We start from the raw sequence: 23,757 nt of genomic DNA, 5'->3' as shown, positions 1-23,757 counted from the left end.
GGGACATGCCCAGAAGTCAGGAACAGTCGCAGCTGCAGTTAGACCTTGCTGGGATCCTGAAATGGATCACTTCAGCAAGTGGCTGTGCAGACTCCATTCCACTGTAGGCTGCTTTTCTGTGTGTCGTTAATATGGTTCCAGTTTCTTTAAGTTAAAATCATGCTTTTTTGTTTCCTTGATATGACAATTAGCTAGTATTACAAAAGACCAAAAAAAAGAGTGTAAATGAGTACTCACTATAAAGGGATTAACTTATTAATATGACTAGTCATAGTTGGTTTGACCAAGTTTTTTATACGCATCTTTTGATTTGAATTAAAATATCATCACTCCATTACACATTCAATAGAGACAGCTGAAAAGTACAATTTCTCTGCAGGGCCTGCAATGAAGGATTTGCAGAATCCTGCAGGGAATCAAGGAACTCTTCATTACAGTTCATGGATTTGTAGGATTACTCTGCACTTTTCTGCTTTCTTCATTGAGAGCGGTCCCAAAATGTATCCTTGACTGTCCTGCAGGTAACTTCTTTCCCACTGGAAAAGTTACTGTGTACAAATACTTTCATTAAAATGACCTGGCAGTTGTGGAGGCCGACCTTTCTGCTCTTTTCTATTCTGAAATGGAAGGTAGGCTCAACTGGGAAGCACTTTTCTCTGAACCAGTTTTGATCAAGTGTTGCCCAGGGCCCTTTTCTGCACGGCTGGGTTTCAGGAGCCTTGTATTGTTATGTTTTAATATGCGCTGTGGGCACAATTTGTATCTGTTTAGTTAATTTCTCATTTTTTAATGGAAGGAAATACCTTCCTGTACATTTTAAACAGATATTGCCTTCCAGTATATGCTAATGTCTGAATTTGCTGAAGTTGGGAGAAACATAATCTCTTCTAACGGAGGCATGGGTGAATGTGTAAATTATTCTTGACTTCAAGAATGCATTTTTGAAAAACGTATCGCTATAAAAACCATGCATGTGAAATGCATTTTTATACTCACATTTGAATAAAATATGTCTGATCCTTAGTGTAGGAGCTAAGAATGCCAAAGGCATGTGTTTGATTTTATTAATTTAATGTTAAAGCTGAGCAGTATTGAAAAAGTGAAACTTGTCTCATCGACTCATTAGGGCCTCTTTTTCCCTCCACACTGTCCATTCCCTTACTCCCTTCTCCCCAGGCCCTGATTCTGTGTTTCATTATCACTTTGAAACAGTAGTTGTCTCCACAGTGCTGCCAGAAGGATCCTCCTAAAATGCAGATCTATCTTGTGAATTCTGACTGAGCTGAGCAAGCATTTAAAGGGGACGAGTTAATTACTGCCAGGCTGGGAGAGGGAAAGTGTTTGTCACCTGTACACCACATCTGTGAGAAGTACTTCCCTTTACAACCCATCCAACACTGGCTAAATTTCAGAGGTTTTAATATAGATCATCTTTAATGCTCTTCTTTAATCCTTCTATTTGGTGCAACACATTCTGGCTCTGCTTCCTCTCTCATGCCAGCCTCATGTCTTGCTACACCTCCACACCCCTTCCCTCCATCCACAGCACACCAGATGTGGTTTCTGGGAAGAAGTGAGTGTTCTTCTGTACTTTCCTTCTAAGCATATGTGTGTCCATTGCCTTCAGTCAGCCACCCCAACATCTTTGTCCTTTGAGGCTCAAAGCTCTAATCCCCATCCTTGAGCCAGATCATGCCCCTCCCTTGTGCTTTCGTCTGACACAGCTTCTGAGGATGCAATAACAGATTATAATTCATGTCTGTGTTCCCGCTCCTTTCATGTAGTCTTACACATAGAAGGCACTCAAATATTTTTTGAATGAGGAAAGAAATGAACAAGCTGATAACGCATGAGGTGTGTTCCCCACCTGGTGTTGTTTCCATTGTAAAATAGAGATGCTTTAAAGTTGTTGTTTGACAGTAGAGCATACTTGGAGGAAGAAGAGAGAGAATAAGAAAAAACTTCTCTTTCCGAGTAAATATTAATTTGCTTTCTCCCATGAGTCTAAAGTTCCTTAGGCATTTTTTAGGGTGTGGTCTGAAAGTGACAGACACTTTCCCCCTCTGGGGACATCCCTGCACTAGCTAATATTTGCCCTCTAATTTAAGAATTATTCTGTCCAGGTCAGAGGATTCACAGGGTGACAGCACAACAAAGAAAATCATGGTGTCACAGGTGGAGATGGGAAGTTAAGAAGTTGCAGCAACCTTTTGGCTAGAGCTTTCCCTTTCTCACTTTGTGCATTTCTCCAACTTAATCTTAAGGATAGAAAGCATTGCCTTTCAAATACAAATTGTCTAAGATTTACCTTCTACCTCTGTTAGAGGAGGAAATTATTTTAGTTTTATAGGTTTTCTCTACACCGAAATCAACCAGTGTATTCATTTATGTATGTGGAAATGTCAACAAAGTATTTAATTACACAAAGACCACTAATAGAGAATTGACAGCCTAGGGCTGCTTTAAAATGTTTTACGCTTAATTCCATCTTAGGACGTGATATTCATTGCAGTTATAAATTCGTTTTGAAATGTGTTTTTAATATTATTTTTAAAAGAGTATCTAAAATGTTCAATAACTTCACACACAATGCTTTGAAAAAACCTGAACACAGATTCCTTTGTCTCCTGATTAGTAACTAATACAGTATTGTCCATTTTATTATTTGTTGTATTGTAGGATTTCAAAACTATACTGTTTTTAAAGTGTTATTACTATTAGCATATTCATCATCCAGTAGTTCATGTTTTGCAGAACCACCATTTGGATACAAAATTTTCTGTCCATTTGAAAAGATCTTATTGGCTATGCAAGGTCTTTTTGGTTTTGTTTTGCTTTTTGACAAAATTTCAACATTTTTAGTTTGTTTCAGCAAAAATCAATCAGTTAAGATTTTATTCTTCAAAACTCTTTTAACACGTAACACAACTATTTATTTCTCTATGTTTACTCTTCTTCATAATTTTTCTAACACGTTTTGGAATTAGGCTAAGTTTATAAAATCTTTATAAATTGTTGCCTTATCAATCTTGCAATGAAACATGCTCGGTTTACAAATTTATATGGCATTTGAAGTGACTACAGACCCTTTTTAAGTTGTTAGTTGCATGTTATACCTAGGAAGAAAAAGTTCTTTTATTAAGGGATATATAGTAGCCAAAGTGCTTATAAAACTGTATGATACATATTGATGTCATACTGAGGGCAAGAAGCAGTCCTTCAGTTTAATAGAACGTGTGTGTGTTTGTGTGTATATACATACATATGTGGTTTTTCTTTCAGGTATAGACTTCAGACCGTAAAGTCCTTAGCGGGAGTGAGCCTTATGTTACGGTTACTGTGGGCAAGTCTGAGATGGGATGACATGGCAGCCAAGGCTCCTCCAGGAGGAGGGACTACACGGACAGGTAAGGGTTTTTTATTTTCTAGTTTAAGTTTAAAAGAGAAAATCACTTGATAGTTCACTTAATTTTAAGCATATCTGTTTTTTATTAAAATATAATGCTTGTGTTTTAAAAATACAGCTTTGGTAAAGTTTGGCAACACATGCTATGTAATCCTGGGGGCCGGGAAGGGTGGTTCAAATTATAAGGTGAGTTGCTTACATGTGAACCAGTCTGAATTTTTTAAAGATATTTATTATGGTAGTGTATAAATCATTTAAACTGGGACATCTGGAACCCTGTGCTTGCTGCTTCTCTCCTAGGATTTTTATTGTTTTGACTGAGTTTTGCCACCAGGAACTAAGCTGCCCCCAAACAGCATTTTGGTCAGTTTAGAAGTTTTCAGTGCGGAAGAAACTCAGTATTATTGCAGTCTAGCAGTGATCCTGTAGTCGTTAATTAATCAAACGTTTCCGAAAGTTTCTTCCGTGTGTGTCTCTTTTTTAAAGCACCAGATGTTGTACCTTTTTAGTCTCTGAATATCTTAGGTGGTTATTAATACTGTGTGAATTAAATCACCATAGAAACATCTGAAACTGAAATCACAACAACAGAAATAATTAAGAGGCGAGATGTTGGTCCTTATGGCATTCGATCTGAATATTGTATCAGGAAAATCATTTGCCCCATTGGAGTTCCAGAAGCCCCAAAAGGTAAGGAATAGAAAGAATTCTGTTCTTTCCTTATTGACCTGTTAGCCACATCTTTTATGAATTAAAATTTGATTATAATTGTTTCCTTAACTCTTTATTCAACTTTTGAAAAAGATATCTTTTCATTACAAACTAATATATTTAAAAAATGGTATTTATGTAATAAACATAGCAAGATTCCGCCAGGGACACATTGATGCCTACAGGCTTTGTGCCAAGCACAGGGAGGGTACAAAGGGCTATAATAATACCTCTTATAATTAAGGGGTGGAGCAGTGATTGACATCAGACCATCAGCTCCATGAGGGCAGCCACCTAGTCAATCTGGTTTGTTGTAGTCCTGGCACCTGCGGCAGAATCTGACACGGGTGGTCAGTGAAGATTTGTTGACTCAAGGGTTAAAGCTATTGTGAAATACTTCAGCGCTCAGGGTAGGAATAATCTGAGAGACATAAAGAGTTTCTCAGGAAACATTTATAGACCATCTACATGATAGGCACGAGGCAGCAAATACATAGAAGAATGAGATCCAGCCCCTGTTCTCAAGGAAGCAAAGAAAAGGTTATAGTCTTGTACTACCATACATGAGAATCAAAACTGTTAACACTGAAAAGTTCAGTAAGCTGTCCAGATTCAAGATGTAAAAAGACAAAACATCAATAATTTTATTTTATATGTGCAGTAAAAATATTTAGGAAAAAAAACTATTAGGAAATGTGTAAAAAGAAAATCCTTAGATAGTAGCATACTATTTTATAGAAGTTAATTGTCCCCAGATGTATAAATTTAAATTTTGAAATTTGATTGAATTAACTCAGAAGTTCATCTTGGAGAATAAATGACTGAGAATGGCCTTTTTGAAAAGAACATCAATAAGAGAGAGTACCTGTCCTAGTAGATGGTGAAATATTAGCATAATTAAAACAGTGTTTTCCTGGAAGATAAATAGGCAGCTCAGTTGATAGGTAGAGACACAGATGGAAGAAGGTGTTCCTGACTAGTCTTCAGTTTTGACCCCGCAGCCATCAGTGCAAACCACCGCAGTCTCCTTGAATCACTTTTCTTTGGCTTGTATCACTTTGTACAGTGCAAGTCCTGATGCTGTTTCAGTTTTTTTCTGCTGCTTCCCTGTTCCCTGAACATACAAGAAAGTCCAATTCTTGTCTTTCCCTACTTGTCATTTTTAAAATCTTTATCATTAGGAGATTTTATCTATTAATAGTTTCAGATCCCTTCTTTACATTGGGAACTCTCAAATCCGCCTTCTTAGTGCTGTGGTGGGGAAGTACACATTGCCAGAGTTGTACATGGCAGGGACACTGAGCCCAAGGGTGGGAGGAACGACCTAGGCTTCTTGAAGGAAGTTGTATCCGTGTTGGGGTCTCAAGGATGTATAGGCATTAGTCAAATGAAGGGGAGGGAGGGTAGGAATAGTGTTCCAGAGGGAACAGGCTGTGTAAAGGCTCATAGGCCTTTTATATCAGAGGCCAGCAAACCATGGCCTATGAGTAGTTTGGCCCACTGCCTGCTTTTGTTAATAAAGTTTGATTGGAATATAGTCACACTTACTACCTTATGTATTGTCTTTGGCTCCTTTCATGATACAAGGCAGAGTTGAGTAGTTGTAACAGAGACCATCTGGCCTGCATAGTCTAAAGTATTTACCATCTGGCCGTTTAAGAAAGTTTGCCAGCTCCTGCTTTTCTTGATGTAAAAGGAAATGCCAGCAGTACTGTAATTTTAGAAGCTATATTGCTTAAAATACTCTGACTTCTTTTCCAAAGAAACACCTACACCTCAGAGAAAAGGCCTTCGATCAAGTGCATTGCGGCCAAAAAGACCAGAAACGCCCAAGCAAACTGGCCCTGTTATTATCGAAACTTGGGTAGCAGAGGAAGAGTTGGAATTATGGGAGATCAGGGCGTTTGCTGAGAGGTAAGGAAATGTTAACACGTGATCAGATATTTGAAGATTTTATCACTTCAGAATTAAAGAATTACCCCTTTAATAGTTTATTCAGTATGTCCTAGTTAATTTTACTCTACTTTTTGGTTTTAAGTGCTAGCTGTGTATCGTTTATTAAGGTCCTGTTTCTAATTTGAATTTGTTATTATCCATTTGTCAGTTTCTAGTTATTTTAATTTAAATGTTTTATATTTGAATTGAAATAATTTCATACCTTTGTACAATGTGAAAGTCAACCAGATTTCATTTAATATTAGATGCCGGGTGCCTAATAAGGTAGTTTCTGATAAGTTCCTCCTCTTTTTTGCTGCAGGGTGGAAAAAGAAAAAGCGCAGGCAGTTGAGCAACAGGCTAAGGTTAGTGAACAGAAGAAGGCAGAGGACTTCAAGGCCCAAATGGAGGCTCACCTCAAACAGCAGCGGTTGGCTGCCCAGCAGGTGGGGGAGTTGGTACTTGTCCCACCTGGCAACGAATTGACATTTTTAGCCAAATTCATGCACACCAAAAGCACAGTGATTATATATTCATGTGGTTTTATTTTTAAGTATATCTCACATAAATCTTAATTTCATTACTTGAAAATAGCTCTGTGGATGCACCAAGGTGTGGTTTTGTAAAAAGTGTACAGATCTGGAGAACAATATTTGTAATAACATTTCTCTCTTAAAAATTCAATGGTTAGTTTCTAAAGATAATGTTTTCCTGCAAAATTTCAATCTGTAAAATCTCTGTAGTCTATGAAAAAGCAAACTGTCCTAAAACTCTGTAAGGCTTTATTGTAATTGATGTTCATAAGGCTACTAATTGTTTCTTAGTATTTCCACACTGTAAATGATGTACCATATGTGCCTGAATATGAAAGATGAGTACCCCTTTTTTCTATTGAGAAGATACTATAAAAGTTTTTAGCCAACTTGAATATATAAACTTTCAGGATACAGATGAAGTAAATAAATATCTATTTAAAATATCATTAACTTAGTTATTATTAGTGCCACTGAGTTGATTCCGACTCCCTGCCACCCTGTGTACAGCCGAGTGGAACCCTGCCGAGTCCTTTTGCGCCATCCTCTCACCTTCTGGCGCTATATCAGACAGTGCTCTGCTGCTGTTCACAGGGTTTTCATGGCCAATTTTTTCAGAAGTGGGTGGCCAGGTCCGTCTTCATAGTCTGTCTGGTCTGGAAGCTCCGCTGAAACTTGTCCACCACGGGTGATCATGCTGGTATTTGAAATATTGGTGGCATAACTTTGAGCATCACAGCAACACACTGCCACCACTGTGTGACAGCCGACAGGCAGGGCTGGTGTGGTTCCCTGACCAGGAAGTGAACCTAGGCTGTGGCAATGAGAGCGCTGAACAGTAACCACTAGACCACCACATTAACTTAGTTACATATAACTATTTAAAAATTACAAACTACTTTTTTTTCTCACATTTTAGAAAACACTTTTTCGAATTCTTGTGTATCTTTTCTTTTTTTTGGCAAGGAAGACCAGCCCTGGGCTAACATCTATTGCCAGTCCTCCTCCTTTTTTTCCCTTTTCTCTCCAAAGCCCCAGTAGATAGTTGTATGTCATAGTTGCACATCCTTCTTAGTTACTGTATGTGGGAAGCCGCCTCAGCGTGGCCGGACAAGTGGTGCGTTGGTGTGCACCCAGGATCTGAACCTGGGCCGCCAGCAGTGGAGCGCACGCACTTAACCGCTAAGCCACAGGGCTGGCCCCCCTTATGTATCTTTTACATCGGTTGACTGTTACATCCAAGTTTGAGATAACAACACTTTTGGATTCTGTCATATCTATCTGTCCATTCATAGAAAAACTTGCAAGTTGTTTTGTTTTTCATTTTATGGGTGTGTTTTGTCATCTCTACAATGTAACCTAATGTTTTACTTTTTTTTTTGGTGAGGAAGATCAGCCCTGAGCTAACATCCATGTCAATCCTCCTCTTTTAGCTGAGGAAGATTGTCCTGGGGCTAACATCTGTGCCCATCTTCCTCCACTTTATATGGGACGCCACCACAGCATGGCCTGACAAGTGGTGCCTTGGTGCGTTCCTGAGATCTGAACCCAGGCTGCCAGCAGCGGAGCACGTGCACTTAACCGCTACGCCATGGGGCTGGCACCCTAATGTTTTACTTTTAAAAATTTCTTTAAAATGTTTATTTACAAAGATAGTCAATATTTCCCACTTTGAAGGCATACCCTCAGGAAATAACTACTGAATATGTGTTCAGTTTCTTTGCTTTCTTTTTTTAACTGATTCAGTCTTCTGAGGAATGAGAAATCATGTGAAATACCTCACATTATTTTCAGGCATATAGGATGTGTACAAAAGTAATCCTAAAAAGATTGGCTGTGATGTCATTAGTGAGCAGTTTCCAATGGCCTGGGGATACTTCAGCATTGGAATTTGATCTTAGTACACATCTCATCTCCACCATTAACTCTCTCTGTGGCTTGGGCCAGTTACACAACCTTTCTGGGCCTCGTTTTCCTCATCTTTAAAGTCAAAATACCAGCAACTTTATTGGGTTGGTTTGAACATCAAATATGATAATGAGGGTAAAGCATCTGCCACCAGGTTTGCAGTTGGTGCCACCTATTGTTTTTACATGTGTGAGCTTCTACTGTCGTGTTGGTAAGCTGACAGAAAATATCAGCAATCTATGATAAAAGATATACAGATTGTCTTTAATAACCCTATAGCCTGATCAGATTATACCTCTCTGTATAAAATAGTTTAAAGTCGTTTTTCTGTAAAAATGTTTGAACTGACTAATATAAGAAGTCTAGAAAAATTGTTTTAGAATTTTCAGCTTGCTTGATTGCAGGCCGCCAGCTTAAGTCGTGATATTTAAATATTGACATGTTCTTTATGATTGGATAAATTAAGATTACAGTAAACTGGAAACCTTTTAAATTCCCGTTGTTTGCTGTGTGCTCTAAATCCCACCGCTGAGCAGCAGGGTGTTCCCTCCTGTCTCCAATAAGATTACTCATAACTCTTATTTTCACTCTTGAAAGCTGGGACATTTGTACAGGCTGGAAAAACTTGATTGTTTCTAATTTTTTGTTATGAAAAACTTATTACTTTTAATAAAGTATATGCAATTTAGAGTCACAAATATAATATTGCCTTCATCGAGAAATTAAATTTATGGGCCGGCCCTGTGGCTTAGTGGTTAAGTGTGCGTGCTCCGCTGCTGGCGGCCCGGGTTCAGATCCTGGGCGCGCACCGACGCACTGCTTCTCCAGCCATGCTGAGGCCACGTCCCACACATAGCAACTAGAAGGATGTGCAGCTATGACATACATCTATCTACTGGGGCTTTGGAAGAAAAATAAATAAATAAATAATTAAAAAAGAAATTAAATTCAAGGGTAAATTTATACGGGCATATTTTCAGAAGTAAAATATTTTAGAAATTTGGTCCAGTTTCTTAGATTGGGAGAAATTATGGCTGCACTTATTGCAGAATGATATTGTTTTTATTTAGAACTTTATTTTGGTTCGTGTTTTCTCTCCCTGACTTTTCTAGAAACGATTGGAACAGCAGAAGCCTACAGTAATTGCGGCTTCCACTACTTCCCCAACAAACAGTACAACTAGCACCATCTCTCCAGCACAGAAAGTTATGGTGGCCCCCATAAGTGGCTCAGTTACAACTGGAACTAAAATGGTACTAACTACTAAAGTTGGGTCTCCAGCAACAGTAACATTCCAGCAGAACAAGAACTTCCATCAGACCTTTGCTACGTGGGTTAAGCAAGGCCAGTCGAATTCAGGTATACAACTGTGATTAAATAAAAGATTGCTTTCATTCAAGAAAAAGAAATTTCAATCTTTTACCTACTGAAATGAAACATTTCTTTAGAGAATTGTTTTTCTTCTGCAGCTGCTTGAGCAAACAAGCTGTACCAGTTGGTTTGTTGCAGATACTATTCATAATATTACATTAGTGAAACTCCTCTTTTACATTATTTCACTTTCAACATTTACATAATTCACTTACTTTGAGTGAAGAGGAATGTTTTTCTTAAAAATACAAAATGAGCCACATTTCATGCATTGGTGCCCTTCCTAGAAGTCACTACGTTGCTGGTTATTATAAATCTAAAGCTTATTAAATGTCTTATACCCCATTAGCCACCAGCACAGCTGCCACATCTGCTACAACCATTGCCAGCACAGGTCAGACGTTCCAAATTACAGGCAATCCAGTCACTATGGCAGGAAAAGTAATTACCAAACTGCCACTTCCTGCAAACAGCAAGATTGTCGCTGTAAATGTGCCAGCAACACAAGGAGGTAAGGGAAATGTGAAGAGTTTTAATTCACATTTGCCAGATCATACTGTTGCCATTATTTTTCATTTCCTTTTCACTGATTTCAGTCCTCGGATCTCACATTCTATGTAGTCCACTATACAACCCTGCCACACGTAGTTTATCCTCAGAAACCAAGCAAACCTGATGCTTTTTATTAAAGAGGTAGTTGCTAATTACTTCTTCATCTTTTTTTAAGGTGTTGTTCAGGTACAGCAGAAAGTCCTGGGTATCATTCCATCAAGTACAGGTACAAGTCAGCAGACCTTTACTTCATTTCAGCCCAGGACAGCAACAGTCACAATTAGGCCCAATACCTCAGGCTCCGGAGGAACGACAAGCACTTCACAAGTAAGAATTCTTTACAGGCTTATTTTGTTTTGAAGTGTTAATCACACCAGGTTGAAATTTTTAGAATGGCCTCTTCCAGGATTAATCCAGCTTCTAATTTTCCTTTGCCTTTTACTTAGTCGATGACAAAGTACTGATTTTTTAAAAGTCTGTTTGCTATATTTCTAAGTAAAAATGATACGTGAACTGTTAATTTGTAACGCACATTAGTATAGTTTGTGAATCATAAGAATTACTTTCTAGGATTTTATTTTGAAAATTCCTTTATGTAAAATAATAGACAGTGCTTGACCACCCAAGGAAACTTGCTATGCAGCTAGGAAATAGAATGAAAATTACAGTCCACAGCACTAGGACTAGTTTGTTATCAGCTGATATGCACGCATATGAGATACATCATTTCTTTGGCACTAGTATTATGGAAAAGGTTTAAAGTTGCGCAGACTTGAAAATGTTCTGAACCTAACTATAAAACTGAAAATAACGTGCTCTGTAGTCTCTCCTTAAGAACTATGAAAGAATATTTGGTTTCTGATCTTGCTCTTATATTCTCTGAGTTACAGATATGGGTTGGAGCTCAGGAAAAATAGTACTCAGCGTTTTCCTGTGAGCAACTGTGGTGGTTATAGAGCAGAGCTTCACTGGGTCTTGTTCCTTCCCTTTAGTCTGTAAGCTGTTGTTGGTATCAGTGACAAGGAATTGCATATGATATCATTTGAATTAAATTTTCTCCCCTCAAAATTTCATCTTTATTCTGATGCTTAATATAATTTACAATGTAATGTCCAAGAGCCTCTGTCATTTCTGTAGACATGTTTATCAATATAGGATGTTTAAAGATCTGTGTTCTAAGTCCATCATGCTTTAGTTTTTTAAAAACATTTTAATTCATTGTCCTTTGTGTCATTTATAGGTAATCACAGGGCCTCAGATCCGCCCTGGTATGACGGTGATTAGAACACCACTCCAACAGTCAACACTAGGAAAGGCAATTATTCGAACACCTGTGATGGTACAGCCAGGTATTCATCCATCCAGTATTATCGTTTTACAGCTAAACAACCAGTCTAGGAGATCTATAATACTCTGTATTTGGCACTCCACATATTGGAAAATACCAGTTTGAATTAAGACTTCAAAACACACTAAATTTCTAATCCATCATGGGATGCATCCATAGATATTATTTAATTTCTGGCATTGCCAGTTAGAGAAAAATAGATCCAAGTATGCTTATTAAAAATGTTTTAAAAACCTCTGATAAATGGGATATATACATTCAAATCATTGGAGTAAAGAGAATGAGCAAAGAAAATAGTCTCTGTGGCAAAAAACTGAGATAAAATCAGGAAAACAGCTAAGAAGCATTTAAACAGAAAGCATAAAACAAGAATACAGAGGCAATGCCAGCCCTTCATTAATGTGAATAGGTTAAAGCTCCCATATTAAAAGCTGAAGACTGTAAAGATTGAGTGAAAAGAAAAAAATCCAATTATACATTTATGAGAAACATACCTAAAATCAAATTACCACGAAAAGGTAAAAAATAAAAAGATGGGCAAAGATACGTGAAATAAAGGCAAAAGAAAGAAAGGAGGAAAGGAGGGAGGGAAGAAAGGAGAGAAGGAGGAACACATGGATAACTCTACTAATATTGGATGGAGTAGAATTCAGTGTTACAAAAAGCATTAAATAGGACAAAGAGGGTCATTTTATATTGCTTAAACATAAAGGTTGCAATGCAGATGCAATCTGGGATCTTTATGAACTAAGTAACATGTCATTGAGGTGTATAAAGCAAAAACTATTTGAAATCAAGGAAGGATTAACAAAAGCCTAGTAGACCAGAAACAGACTGTGTATCAGTTTTTGTACTTTCAGGAATACATATTGGTTTTAAATATTTATGGGCAAATTTTAAATATTTGTAGGGAATTGGTTATATAATAAGTCATAGGTAAAACATTGATGAATTCCAAAAAGTAGAATATGTATAGGCCACATTCTTTTAGTAAGTAAAGCTAGAAATTTATATTAAGGTATTAATAACCTTTACTTGCTTGGAAATTTAAAAATGTATATTCTTATAAGAAACTTTTAGGTTAAAGAAACATCATATGTGTAATTACAAACAGATTACCAAATAGCAGTTAAGCCATGCTGCCAAATCTGAACTCAGAGGCAAATTCATTCATTCAACAAATATTTGAGCATCTATTTTAGGCAGGTGAAATACATTGGTGAACAGAATAGACCAAAAATCCGTATTCTTAAATCTTAATCAGACATTAGAAAAATATATAAAACAAGTCAAATGAAAAAAGGAGAGAGGAAGTAAAATAAAAATACAAGTATTAACCATTAGAAAACAGAAAAGGCAAATATTATTAAAATAAACCATTCTTTTGCAAGTCTAATCTTGAGAAAAGGGAACAAAATGCTAGTTTACAGAATTAGGAATGAGAAAGTACTATAAAAATAGAATGAACTTTTTTAAATTGAAAGAGAATTATGAACAGGTAACCTTGTGGTAAGACTTCAAGAATCCTCACTATCCAAACTCAGGAACTAAATCTATTTGAATGATGAAGCATAATTATATTCTATGCTTATAAATTTCAAGTCTCAATGAATCATATCAAGGAAAGAAATTTGGAAAGTTGCCATAGCATTACCTACAAAAAGAAATTCCAGACCTCATGCTCATGGTTTGACAAGTAAAATTCTTTGAAATGGTTAGGAAACAAATAATTTCCTTCTTATCAAAAAATAGCTCCAGGGGCTGGCCTGGTGGCGCCAGCAGTTAAGTGTGCGTGATCTGCTGCGGAGGCCTGGGTTCAGAGGTTCGGATCCTGGGCACGCACCGACACACCACTAGTCAAGCCATGCTGTGGCGGCGTCCCATATAAAGTAGAGGAAGATGGGCACGGGTGTTAGCCCAGCCAATCTTCCTCAGCAAAAAAAGAGGAGGATTGGCATCGGATGTTAGCTCAGGGCTGATCTTCCTCACAAAAAAAAGAAAAAAATAGTTCCAGGGCATAGGGGGAAGAAAAGATTAAATCTTTCCCATTCATTTTACAAATTTAGCACAATTCTAAGGTGAAACATGGCATAGTTTTGTTTTGTTTTGTTTTGTTTTTAAAGGCAGTCTTCTAATGCCTCAGCAGGATTTACCCCAGAAAACAAAGTATGGTTTATTATGTCAGTTAATGCTACAGGGACAATTGATAAAATTCAATATTCCCGTTTAAAAATAGCTGTCAATTAGGCAGGTAACTAAAAGAAAAGATAAGACTAATGTAAAGGATAAAAAAAATTTATAGATGATAAATGGTCATACACTTAGAAAACTGAAAAATTTGGCAAATTGCAAGATAGTACTCTAGATGTATAGAGCCTTTGTTCCCTAATGCTTTATGTAGCTGCAGTTATGTGTTTGATTTGCATATGTGATTCTGTAGCTTCACATATGAGTATGAAGGAAAAGTGTGAAGTCTGGTGTGTGGAAGGAAAAGCAGGGTGGCCGATGGGACTGGTGGGGGCCCAGTGAAGACAAGAAGAGTCATATAGGAATTGTGGTCAGAGAGGTGTGGACGGCAGGTGGGTTGGCACAGATCAACTTATCCCTTTTCCTACCACCACGCTAGCCTTTCCCAAAGTGGAATTCGCAGACTCCCAGGATATAATCTGAAAATTATTAATTTGCGTTTTGGTGATAATCTAAAAATAAATTGACACATACATATCGGGGATTGTCTGAATGACCATCGTATAATCAATTGATACCAACCCTTTTATCCATCTGTGTTTATGATGACACAGTATCAGTACCAGATAATCAACTAAAAAACTTTTCATGCATTGTCCCTTGAACCACAGTACAAGGACATAGTGTTGGGGTCCAGAAGTTCTCTAATTAAAGCACTTGACTATGCATGCCGTACTGTTTTTCAATTTATCTTGAAGAATAAGTGAATGAGAATAACCAAGAAAAGTTAAGAAGAAAGAGTAATGAGGGAAAACTTGCACTGCCAGTTATTGAAGCCTTTTATAAGCCACCAGAATTAGGAGAGTGACACCAAAGGAAACTAGACCAGTAGAAGCAATTAAAGAGGCATTATATGTGAGAATTTGCAGTTATGACAAAGGTGTCATTTTGAGTCAGGAGAGAAAGACTAGATTTATCCATTTATGATACTGGAATAATCAGTTTATGCTTTGGGGGGAAAATAGACCTCTGCCAACATACGCCATGACTGAGGACATACTTGGGAAGACATGTCTGATTAGAGAATGCAGAAAAATTTTAAAAGCAATAATTAAAGCCAAAAAAACCCCCCACCACATTTAAAAAACCTTTTATAGGCTTAAAAATAAATAAAATTTAAAAGCAGGCAGCAAAGTAGGAAAAATACCTATCTGTAATTTATATCTTTAATCTATAAAAAGCAACTATAAATAAGTAAGAAAAGTAGTGGAATAGACAGAGCATGGAGAGAGTTCACAAATGCTGACCCTCTATAGTAACTGAAGAAATTCAGACACGGTGGTCCTATTATACTATTTCTGATGGCTGGAATATTTTACTTTAGTGATGATACCTGGTGTTAGCAAGGGTTCAGTGAAATGGGCACTCAGTGGTGGGAGTGTGAATTGGTATAACTTTTCTAAAATTCAATTGAGTACTGTGTTCCTACTATAAACCCAGTAATGTTTTAGGGGTGCTGGTGGGGGTGTTTATTCTAAGGAAATAATTAGAGGCACATAAAAATTTATAAGCAAGGATTTCACCAAGGCATTTATTTTAAAAAAGAGAAAAGGAAACTATTCTAAATTTCAAAATAGGTTCAGTTTTATACATATGCAGTAATATTAAATACCAGTTATTAGAGCCAGCCTTGATGACCTAGTGCTTCAAGTTTGGTGTGCTCTGCTTTGGCGGCCTGGGTTTGGTTCCTGGGTATGGAACCACATCACTCATCTGTCAGTAGCCATGCTGTGGCAGCAGCTCACATAGAAGAGCTAGAAGGACCTACAACTAGAATAAGCAACTATCTACTGGGGCTTTGGGGGTGGGGGGAAGAGAGCGAGGAAGATTGGCAACAGATGTTAGTTCAGGGCAGATCTTCCCCCCGCAAAAAAAAACAGTCACTAAAAGAAATATACACAGAAATATGGATATATTCACAGAAGGAGAAACAGGAAGTGAATACAAAACTTCAGAAATGGGATGTTATTCACTGAGTAATAATGAAATAGGACATTGTAAATTAAAATTAGTTACCAAATAATTACTCTTAGCAACTGTTCCACAGGGGAAAAAATTCCACCTGTTCCCGTTTGAGTAAGTTTAATGAAAAATGGAAATTTCTAAAAGACTATAGAGCCATTCCAATTAAACTTCACTTATTCAGTAGATGTTTATTGAACAGGAACAATGGAGGCATTCTGTGAGCACTTTGCCCAGCTTTCAGGATGTAGTGGTCCTTGCCCTCCTGGTTCTCCCAAACTTCTGGCAAATAGCAATAAGAAGTGCTCATTTATAAATGTAGTTGGCCCAGAATATTCCAGTTTCTGTATGTTTTGTTTAAAATTCACATGAATTAACTGTGTATTAGATTATCATCTTATTTTTGATATTATACTCCTAAGGAAAGGCAGCCTTATAAATGGTATATTTTACATATTTTCTTCTGTCTTCCCTATTGACATCTTGGCTTTAGACTCATAGGGAGAATATTAATTGTTTTCTCACTCTACTACAGAAAGCGGGAACTGGAGAATGGTTGTCAGTGAGCTGAGTGAAAACAGGCTCACTGACAACCCAGTGGGTCCTTTGGGTGTGGGTATATGACTGAATCCATGCTTGGGTTGTCGGCCTCCCATAAGTCTTTTTGAAAAATGAAAAGAGTATATTCATCTGCAGTATTGAACAATATTTCAACTCAAAATTCTGTTAAGGGCATATAAGCATTCGTAATGTTTTGCTGTTTATGTAGGTGCTCCTCAACAAGTGGTAACTCAGATCATCAGAGGGCAGCCTGTTTCCACCGCAATCTCTGCCCCTAATGCAGTTTCCTCAGCACCTGGGCAGAAAGGATTAACTTCAGGAACATCCACTGCAAATCTACAGTCTTCAGCCTCACAACCCCCTCGCCCCCAACAAGGACAGGTGAAGCTTACCATGGCTCAACTCACTCAGTTAACACAGGGCCACGTAAGTACCATGACTTCATTTTAACTTTAGAGGTGATCTTATTTATTCTTCCTATAAGTTTAAAAATGTACTTATTTTCAGGGGTTTAAGGGCTGGCCCCATGGCCTAGTGGTTAAGTACAGTGCGCTCCGCTTCAGCCTGGGTTTGGTTCCCGGGCATGGACCTACACCACTTGTCAGTGGCCATGCTGTGGTGGCAACCCTCATATAAAATAGAGGAAGATTGGCACAGATGTTAGCTCAGGGCAAATCCTCCTCAAGCAAAAAGAGGAAAATTGGCAACAGATGTTAGCTCAGGGCGAATCTTCCTCAGCCAAAAAAAAAAAAAAAGTTTAAAAATGTACTTATTTTAAGAAATGGCTGCTTCCTCGAGTCAAACAAAAATACTTCTTACAGGCAAGATATAGTAAACCTCAACTGTCTAGACTCCTTAGATGGTGAGCTATGACAGTGACGTGGATAACCCTTTTAACTACCAAAATTTTATTAGTTGGCCAATTTCCACGGGAAAAATAAAATTTGAGTACGTTAAGCTTTAGCTTTCTTGCAAGACTCAATATTGTTATCAGTTCTTCCAATACTAATCAATTGATGGAATGCAGTTCCCATCAAAATCCCAAGAGATGTTTTTGTGGAACTTGGCAAACTGATTTTTAAAAATTATATGGAACTGCAAAGGATCAATAGCTATAACACTTTTAAAGACTAGGATTTGCCCTATGTGATAACCTGATATCAAAACTTAATATAATGCTTCACTAATTAATACAGTAAGGTACAGACACAAGGTTAGATAGACCAACGGAACAGTAAAGAGTCCAGAAAGTGACTCATGCATATGTGGACATTTGTTATATGATAGAGGTGGCATTGCAGATTATTGAGGAAAGGACAGACTTTTGAGTAAATGGTGCTGGGACAGTTGAGTGTATATGGGAAAACATGAGATTGGACCACTATCTCACTCATAAACTCAATCCCAGGAGGATAAAAGTCCTAACTGTGAAAGGCAAAACTATGATACTTTCAGAAGCTAAGATAGAAGAAAATCTTCATAACCTCAGGGTAGGAAAAGCTTTCTTAAACACACAAAAAACACTAAAACGAAAAGAGTTATAAATTCAACTGCATTAAAAATAAGAACTTCAGTTCATCAAACATTATAAGAGAGCATGAGAAGAATAAGAGAAGATATAAATACAACCAACCAAGGATTGTTATCCAGCGTACATGAAGAATTACTATAAGTCAAGAAGCAAAAAATCCAATAGCTCAAGAAAAAAAAAGGGCAAACAAACTGGAGGGCAAAAGAATTCGAAATATCCAAAAATCAAAAAAACTGCTGAACTTTATTAGTAAAAAGGGAAATGCATATTAAAACCATATACCTAAGAGATTGTTATAAATTAAAATGTTGGACAAAATCAAGAGTTAGCAAAGACGTGAAGCAGAATGAACTCTCATGCACAACTGGTAGTAGTATAAATTGGCTTAGCCATTCTGGAAAACTCCTAGACATTATCTAGCAAAGTTGAAGATTGCATGCCCCAGGTCCCAGTAGTTCTCCTTCTAGGTCTATTTCCTAGAGTAGTTCTTGTTCATGTGAGCACCAGGATAATGGACGTGAATATTCATAGCAACATTGTTCATAAGAGTCAAAAACTGGGAACAACCCAAATGTCTATCTACAATCAATTAGGTAAGTAAATTGGTGGAACATTCCTGCAGCAATGAAGATAAACTACAGCCACACAGAACTACACTGTTGAGCTATGTAACAAACTTACATTAGGCTTTCATTTGCATCACATTCAGAAACAGGCAAAACTAGCTGTATTGTGGAGAGATACAAGGCTGCTACATTGTTTACCTTGGAGAGGGCACCATTCCTATCATATTTTTTGTGGACGGTGCACCTGAAGTTGTGAGCCTGTGGCCCTATAAATCTATACCTAATTAGTAGCACTGTGAAGAAATGTGATGTTATCATAACAGTGAGAATAGTGGTTACTTCTAGGGGAAAGGAAGGGAATTAAGATCAGAGCAGGTCACATCGGGGGCTTCTCTGATACTGGCAGTGATGACCTGAGTGCTGGCTTTATAGATGTTCACTTTATAATTCTTCTTTAAACTTAGTGTTTTATGTATTTTTGAATGTACACAAAACATATTTTAGAAAAGCAAGAGTATGTAAGGGACTCATGAGTAAAATGGAGCTTAGTAATAGTACATGAACTTTGTAGTGTCAGTTTTGGCTATTGGGAATTTGGAGTGGGTTGTTTTTACTTTTGCTTTCTAATTCTCCTGGTAGTTAAGGTTTAAGTCCTGGACATAAGTAAGAAGAAGCAGTACATACGGAGTTTTTAGTTGCTAGTCTCCATTTTGATAACTCCTCAGACATTAGTGGCCCTCCTGACTTGGTATTTGCATTCCGTGTCTAAAACCCTAAGCTTTTTATACTTGAGCGCACACAAACACACACCATAGGAAATTTGGTACATACTGAAAAAAACAAAACTAGGAGACCTGGGTTCCTCCTTTTATCTCACCTTTAACTTGGTCTCTAACTTTGGGCAGGGGACCTGAACTTTCTAACCTGAGTTTCTTAATTGGAAATAAGATTATAGTAATATTTTCTCTCCCTATTCTACAGAGTCACAAGTCCATTCTGAAAATCAAATGAGGCAGTATGAATAAAGATGCTTTGAAAATTGTAAAATAATATAACTGGAAATCAGAATTTTGTGGAGACCTCAGTCATTCACTATAATGCCCTTATTTTATAGATTGGGAAATTTAGATATGGAGGAGTGATGTTACTTGTAGACAGAGACCTGGCTGTCCATTTGGAGAGCTTAGACTGGCATTCTGCATTGTTCCTGTTTTTTCCACTAAACAACATCAGTCTTTTTAAATAAATATTCTTATTTTACCTTATCTGAATTCCTCCTGGTGCCATTCCATAGACATTCAAATGTGTATTTTCGTTGTATTAAAGGATCTTTTCAACATAAAAATGATATACTTACAATTAAAACATCAATAAAAAAATATTAAAAAAAAATGATATACTTACAGATTGATGCTGTGAACACTGTTTGTGTGTTATGTGTTTTTTCCATAGGGTGGCAATCAAGGTTTGACAGTAGTAATTCAAGGACAAGGTCAAACTACTGGACAGTTGCAGCTGATACCTCAAGGGGTGTCTGTACTTCCTGGTCCAGGACAGCAGCTGATGCAAGCTGCGATGCCAAATGGCACTGTTCAGCGATTCCTCTTTACCCCATTGGCCACAACAGCCACAGCAGCCAGCACCACCACCACCACTGTTTCCACTACAGCAGCAGGTAGAACTTGGGGTCTATCATAAAGGCTGCGTGTTATTCCTGCAAGTTGCTGGGCTAACAGGGGGGACAGGAGGACCAGGGCTTATCTTTGGGAGGATATGCCTCAAGCCAGTGAGCTTTACAGCTGATTGGTCAGCCTCACAAGATCTCGACAAGATCTCTTGTTCTTACAGATTCCCTGTTACCGCCATCCCCCCATAAAGAACGTTGAAGGGTTGGGGAAGACATCAAAAAAATGTGGATATTTTTTTGGTAACGATGCCCACACTTAGTCTTTTCCAAGCCTTATAGGCACTGATTGAGTCATAGAGGTGATCTCACGGAGGGTGGATATATCCAGCTCATAACGTACAGTTGAGAGCTGCAGGTCCAGAACCACTTTGTTAGCCTCTTACTGCAAGCTCCTGTGGCTAACTGCCACCACTCCATAGGAGTAAAATGAGGGTTGCCGTTAGCCTGGGCCAGAAGACCTGGCCGATTTCCAGAGACTGTGCCTTGCTTTGGAAGCCAGCCCTCTGGAGAGTTAGCAGAGTGTGCAAGAGGGTGGCCAGGAACCAGGACCCACACTCCCCAGTTTAGGAGAGTCCTAACCCAAGTGTGTCTAAATGGAGTGTTTCTAAGGCATCGATCTTCTATACTGAAATGCAGATTTTTCACCTTTAGAAAATCTCCTTCAAATTCTTCTTTAACCATGGTCTTATGTTCTCGAGTAATAGAAATATTTGGTCTTTCTTTTTCACAGGTACAAGTGAACAAAAGCAGAGTAAATTATCACCCCCAACGCAGGTGCAACAAGCCAAAACCTTGCCACCAGCTCAGTCATCAAGTGTGAGTCCTCCGGAAGCCCAGCCACAGACTGCTCAGCCTTCAGCTCAGCCCCAGCCCCAGCCCCAAACCCAGCCCCAGTCCCCAGCTCAGCCTGAAGTTCAGACTCAGCCTGAAGTTCAGTCCCAAACAACTGTTGCATCCCATGTCCCTTCTGAAGCACAACCCACCCAAGCTCAGTCATCCAAACCCCAGGTTGCAGTACAGTGTCAGCCTCAGAGTAATGCCCAAGGACAGTCTCCTGCTCGCGTCCACAGTCCACCACAGACTCGAATACGTCCATCAACTCCATCCCAGGTGTCTCCTGGACAGCAATCCCAGGTCCAGACTACAACCTCACAACCGATTCCAATTCAACCACATACATCTCTTCAGATACCTTCCCAGGGCCAGCCACAATCACAACCCCAGGTACAGTCTTCAACTCAAACTCTTTCATCAGGACAAACGTTAAGTCAAGTTACTGTTTCATCCCCATCCCGTCCTCAGCTACAAATACAGCAGCCACAGCCCCAAGTCATTGCTGTGCCTCAGCTGCAACAACAAGTCCAGGTTCTCTCTCAGATCCAGTCGCAGGTTGTGGCTCAGATACAGGCTCAGCAAGGTGGTGTGCCCCAGCAAATCAAACTCCAGTTACCTATTCAAATTCAGCAAAGCAGTCCTGTGCAGACTCACCAGATTCAAAATGTGGTTACAGTGCAGGCAGCCAGTGTGCAAGAGCAGTTGCAAAGGGTTCAGCAACTCAGGGATCAGCAGCAAAAGAAGAAACAGCAACAGATAGAAATTAAGCGGGAACACACCCTCCAAGCTTCTAATCAAAGTGAAATCATTCAGAAACAGGTAAAGTTATTAAGTAAAAGCAGCATGTTCAGTAGCTTGAATTATTGTGCTGTGCATTAGACGTAGTGTCTGGTTGTCTTAGATTTCCTAAATGAGACAGAAGTCACTGGTGTTTCCATGTAGAAGCAGCACTGGATTGACCCAAAAGTACCGAATGACTTAGTACAGTTTGGAACTCTTTGTGGGATATAAACAGTAGAAAAACCACCTGTATTTGGAGAGAACGAAGATCGGAAGAATGGAGTTAGGAGTTTAAGTATCATTAATACAAAACTTGAAAGTTTAAGTTTTAAAGTCACTTCAAGCATCATAGCAGTTTGTTTGAAGTTATTATTTGCAGTTGTCATTCCTTTGTTTGCATGTAGGCTAAGCAAATTATAGACAGATTAAACTCATTTGCATTTCTAGCCTCACCTTTATAAAAAAGATTTAAATACTATTATTCCATAGCTTAAATACAAAGTGGCATCATACAGTAGCATCTTAGTGAAGGCAATTTAGATGAGTTAGAATTATTCTACCTAAAATGAAGTCACAAGTTTAACATCCTGTAGCATTACTGGAGAAAACGTTCTTTGCATCTACAGCGTGCACCGCTCAGCACTTGTCAGGATTATGAGTGTGGATTTCAAGTGTTCCCAAATCATGAGACCTGTGGTCAGTTCCTGGGTCTCCCATTCACAGTCCATGAAACTCACTCACCTCCCCTGAGCTACATCCTCATTAAATCTCCCTCTTTTTCCAGCCACACAAGATTATTATAATGATTAAAGGAGGTCATATATGAAGAAGCACTTCTATTTTATTTTTTATTAAAATATATTTGACATAAAACGTTATGTAAATTTAAGGTGTACAACATGTTGATTTGATACATTTATAAATTGTAATATGATTGTTATTGTTGCGATAATTAGCACCTTTGTCATGTCAGGTAATTGTCATTTCTTTTTAGTGATTGGAATACTTAAGATCTAGTCTCTTAGCAAGTTTGATGATTATAATACAATATTGTTTTAGAAGCACTTTTTAAACAGCAAAAGGACTTTAAACATGTATGGTAATATTCTTTTAAAATTGACATCATACATAATTTGTTAAAATTCATTTTTACCCAGCTTTTACTACTATATAGTCTATAAATTGGGAATTATTACAGTGTATGTCTTTACCCTAATCTCTATACAAGGCAGGATGAAGGTGGAGAATCTTTAAAATTAATGCCTGGGAAGAGAGCATAATGTTAAAAACCTGCCCTTTGGAGAATGGTATCTGGGTTAAAATTACAGCTGTATGACTTATTTAATCTCAAACAAGTTGGTTAATTTCTTTATCTCATTTATAAAATCATCCCTACTTTCCAGTGTTAGTATGAGGAATAAATGAGGTAACGTCAAATGTTTACCTTAGCACGGTACCCGGTACATGCTAAGCACCCAGGCCGTATGGTAGCTCTAATTTTATTTGTATTATGATATAAAATTCTTAGAATTTCTTTGGGAAACATATACATATGCTCAGATTTCTACTTTTATCTGTGTACCAATTTGTAGTCATTATAAAATATACGTTTTTGGATTTTGTTCTGTCCTGAAGGTGGTGATGAAGCATAATGCTGTAATAGAACATTTAAAACAGAAAAAGACCATGACTCCAGCTGAAAGAGAAGAGAATCAAAGGTAGGGAGAACTGTTTCTAACCTGGGAACGCAGGGTCTCACTGGATGTAGGTCTCTTCTCTTTAGCATGCACACACACAGGAGTTCTGAGTTTATGGTTTTTTATCT

The 23,757-nt window shown here is 38.0% G+C and overlaps 1 protein-coding gene across 17 annotated transcripts in view; it reads left to right on the top strand.

Annotated features, from left to right (window-relative positions):
- The window catches only part of BPTF (bromodomain PHD finger transcription factor), a 144,327-nt gene that overhangs the window by 97,001 nt on the left and 23,569 nt on the right, over window positions 1–23,757 (top strand). For 9 of the 17 annotated variants that reach the window (XM_087441439.1, XM_087441448.1, XM_087441447.1 and 6 more), the window contains 12 exons: window positions 3,283–3,407; window positions 3,968–4,096; window positions 5,881–6,031; window positions 6,375–6,498; window positions 9,606–9,852; window positions 10,214–10,375; window positions 10,592–10,743; window positions 11,657–11,765; window positions 16,743–16,960; window positions 20,084–20,306; window positions 21,049–21,971; window positions 23,568–23,650. In XM_087441439.1, coding sequence (XP_087297565.1) covers window positions 3,283–3,407; window positions 3,968–4,096; window positions 5,881–6,031; window positions 6,375–6,498; window positions 9,606–9,852; window positions 10,214–10,375; window positions 10,592–10,743; window positions 11,657–11,765; window positions 16,743–16,960; window positions 20,084–20,306; window positions 21,049–21,971; window positions 23,568–23,650 — 2,646 coding nt within the window. The remainder of the gene's footprint in view (window positions 1–3,282; window positions 3,408–3,967; window positions 4,097–5,880; window positions 6,032–6,374; window positions 6,499–9,605; window positions 9,853–10,213; window positions 10,376–10,591; window positions 10,744–11,656; window positions 11,766–16,742; window positions 16,961–20,083; window positions 20,307–21,048; window positions 21,972–23,567; window positions 23,651–23,757) is intronic. The other 8 variants (XM_087441451.1, XM_087441453.1, XM_087441452.1 and 5 more) reach the window with 6 other exon arrangements.

This window comes from Ceratotherium simum, chromosome 16 (assembly GCF_057802395.1).
Source record: "Ceratotherium simum simum isolate JZ-2026a chromosome 16, ASM5780239v1, whole genome shotgun sequence".
In the NCBI taxonomy this organism is placed as follows: domain Eukaryota; kingdom Metazoa; phylum Chordata; class Mammalia; order Perissodactyla; family Rhinocerotidae; genus Ceratotherium; species Ceratotherium simum.
Note: the sequence above shows the minus strand (reverse complement) of the source record. Positions and strands in the feature narration are given on the sequence as shown.